Source organism: Octopus sinensis, linkage group LG4 (genome assembly GCF_006345805.1).
Source record: "Octopus sinensis linkage group LG4, ASM634580v1, whole genome shotgun sequence".
In the NCBI taxonomy this organism is placed as follows: Eukaryota; Metazoa; Mollusca; class Cephalopoda; order Octopoda; family Octopodidae; genus Octopus; species Octopus sinensis.
This window is the reverse complement of record NC_043000.1, coordinates 110,013,554-110,016,053: the sequence shown is the minus strand read 5'-3', so window position 1 is coordinate 110,016,053 and position 2,500 is coordinate 110,013,554. Positions and strand designations below refer to the sequence as shown.

General features: G+C 41.0%; 1 protein-coding gene across 4 annotated transcripts in view; it reads right to left on the bottom strand.

Moving 5' to 3' along the window:
* LOC115210361 (dyslexia-associated protein KIAA0319-like protein) overlaps window positions 1–2,500 on the bottom strand; it is a 128,669-nt gene that overhangs the window by 11,288 nt on the left and 114,881 nt on the right. For all 4 annotated transcript variants that reach the window (XM_029778923.2, XM_029778920.2, XM_029778921.2 and 1 more), the window contains one exon: window positions 1,190–1,290. In XM_029778923.2, the coding sequence (XP_029634783.1) occupies window positions 1,190–1,290 (101 nt within the window). The remainder of the gene's footprint in view (window positions 1–1,189; window positions 1,291–2,500) is intronic.

The following is a 2,500-nucleotide window of genomic DNA, read 5'->3' as shown; positions in this document are numbered from 1 at the left end:
GGGGGGGCGTTAACAGGTCTGTGACGATACCAGGGAGATGTAAGAGAGGTGAATGTGACAGAAATGCCCCTTTTCATACTAGGCCACCTGGCAAGGGATTGGCTGGGCTCCTGTGACAACCTTCTAATGTCAAGACTGCAAAAACCACACAGATGCACAAAAAAATAGCCATTTTGTTATTAGTCAAAGTTTGTGACTGGTGGAAATAAAAAAAGATGTTGGATGAGCAGATTTTTTTTCGAGATTTCACACTTGAGTTCAAATATGTTTAGAACACATTTGGCCTGTAAAAATGTATTTTCACTGCGGTTTGCTATGGAGAAAAATTCTCATTGAAGGTAAAAAGCATTAGAAACACCAAAGTCAGTTCAGAATGACCACTATGGATTGGCAGAGGCATTTGGAGCTTTTTTTTGCTGTCTGCAGAACCAAACACAAAGCAACTTGGAACTGACAGGAAGTCTTCGCTTCCTTATATGTGGACACTAAATATTAGATTATGAGTTCTACACTTTGGTCTAAAGAATCGGTGGCAGCAAGTGACTGGATGTAATGATGTCAAGGCTTGATATCAATGTTGCCGCTCATGATCAAAAGAATGTTAAACAATGGAGTGGCAAACTGTCCATTACACCATTTAGAGCAGCAAAAGAGTCAACAGAAAATGTCGAGCAACAGGCTGCTTGCCAAACACGATTTACTTGTATCTTGCCATCCACAAGAGTTCAAAATACTGCCAGAGTCAATAAAATGAGCATCAATTATGGGTGAGGGGATCAATTAATGACAACCTCCACCCCACATCAGCCATATTTTGAAGGTCAGTTCAAGTGAAAATATCCACTCCACACAAATTCCCAATTTGAATATACCAAATCACAACTATTATTGCTGAAACGGCAAATTCCAAAGGACTCATGAACGGTTCCTGCAACCATACCAAGGACTTATCTCTGAAGATGAACAGCAGAAAATCTTTTACATTATGGAATTCAAATGCTGTGAAGGTTAATTTTGCCTTTCATCATTTTGAGGGTCAATAAAGCACTGGGTTTGATGTAACTAACTCCCTCCCACAAAATTTCAGCCCTTGTCCCCAAAGGAGAAAGAATTATTGTTATTATTGGTGGTGGTGGTGGTGGTGGTGGTAGTAAACCTCAGAAAACAGATAAAACACTTTGCAACTTACTGTCCACTGTTGAAATCTTTATAAACCTTCTCGCTCAGAACATAAGCGTCTTCTTCAGATGTCATGTGCAACAGCAGGCCAAGTTGACTTTCAATATTTTTCTGGATATAAATAACAACAACAACATTAAGACACCAACAAATCAATAACATATTCAGTGAGGAAAAATACAATCCCATCCATTTAACCCATTCTGCACAAGAGCCGAGTTCACCCAATTCTCGGAATGTACACTTGAGACACAGGAACCAAGTTAATTAAGTTTTGATAGTTGGGTACCCCTCCACATTTTATAAGGCATAGAATACACATTTTATTTTTGCTGACCAATAATGGCTAGAGATTGTGAGAATGGATTTGCATATCATTAGCATGTTATGTCCTTGTTATCATTATTTTCATGTCCACTTTTCCATGCTTGCATGAGTCACATGGAGTTTGTTGAGGCAGACTTCCTACAGCCAGACACTCCTGCTGTCACCATCTTTCACCCATTTTCAAGCAAGGTAATATTTCCCCTCCTTGGCCAGACATGTTTTTGCAGAATGTTGCAAAAGAATGATATTGATTTACAATAATCATGCAACGTCGAGGGGGACACAAACACTTTCACATTCCCACACACGTACAGGACAAAGCATCTTCCAGTTTCTTATAAAACCAAGCCTGCTCACATGGCTTTGGTCAGCCTGGGGCTGAGGTGTAAGACACCCGCCCAAGGAGCTTCACACTGTGGGAATGAATCCAGGACCAGAGGGATGGGAAGCAAGCCTAATCAGCGCAGTGAGGGTTAAAACCTACACTTAGTACACATGTACATAACTCAGTTTTGAAAAAGGGAAATACAGTATTGTTTGATCATGATTAAGATATTGAGTAAATCATCACCATAATCCACGCTGGTCTAGATTGGACAGTTTGACAGGATCTGATGGGCTCAAGGACTGCATTCATGGTCCAGTCACTGCTTTGACATCATTTCTACGGCTGAATGCCCTTCCTAACACCGACTGCTTTACAGCAGGACTAGGTGCTTGTTATGTGGCACCAGCACTAGTGAGGTAACCATGCAGCTTGCAAAATTATGAACCTTGAATGGGGAGGAGATGCTTTATGCTAGGAGAACAAAAAGTAGAGAGAAAAGGACTGGAGCAGACAAGGAATGAAATGATTGGGGGGGGGGGAGCTGGAAAGCAATAAAATTAGGAAATGGGATGAGGTGTCTAGATGGCCCTTCAAGGTATAAGGTGAATAGGAATGAATGGAGCAAGGGTGCCAAGAGGGGTACAAAATTAATGGAACACTGTGACA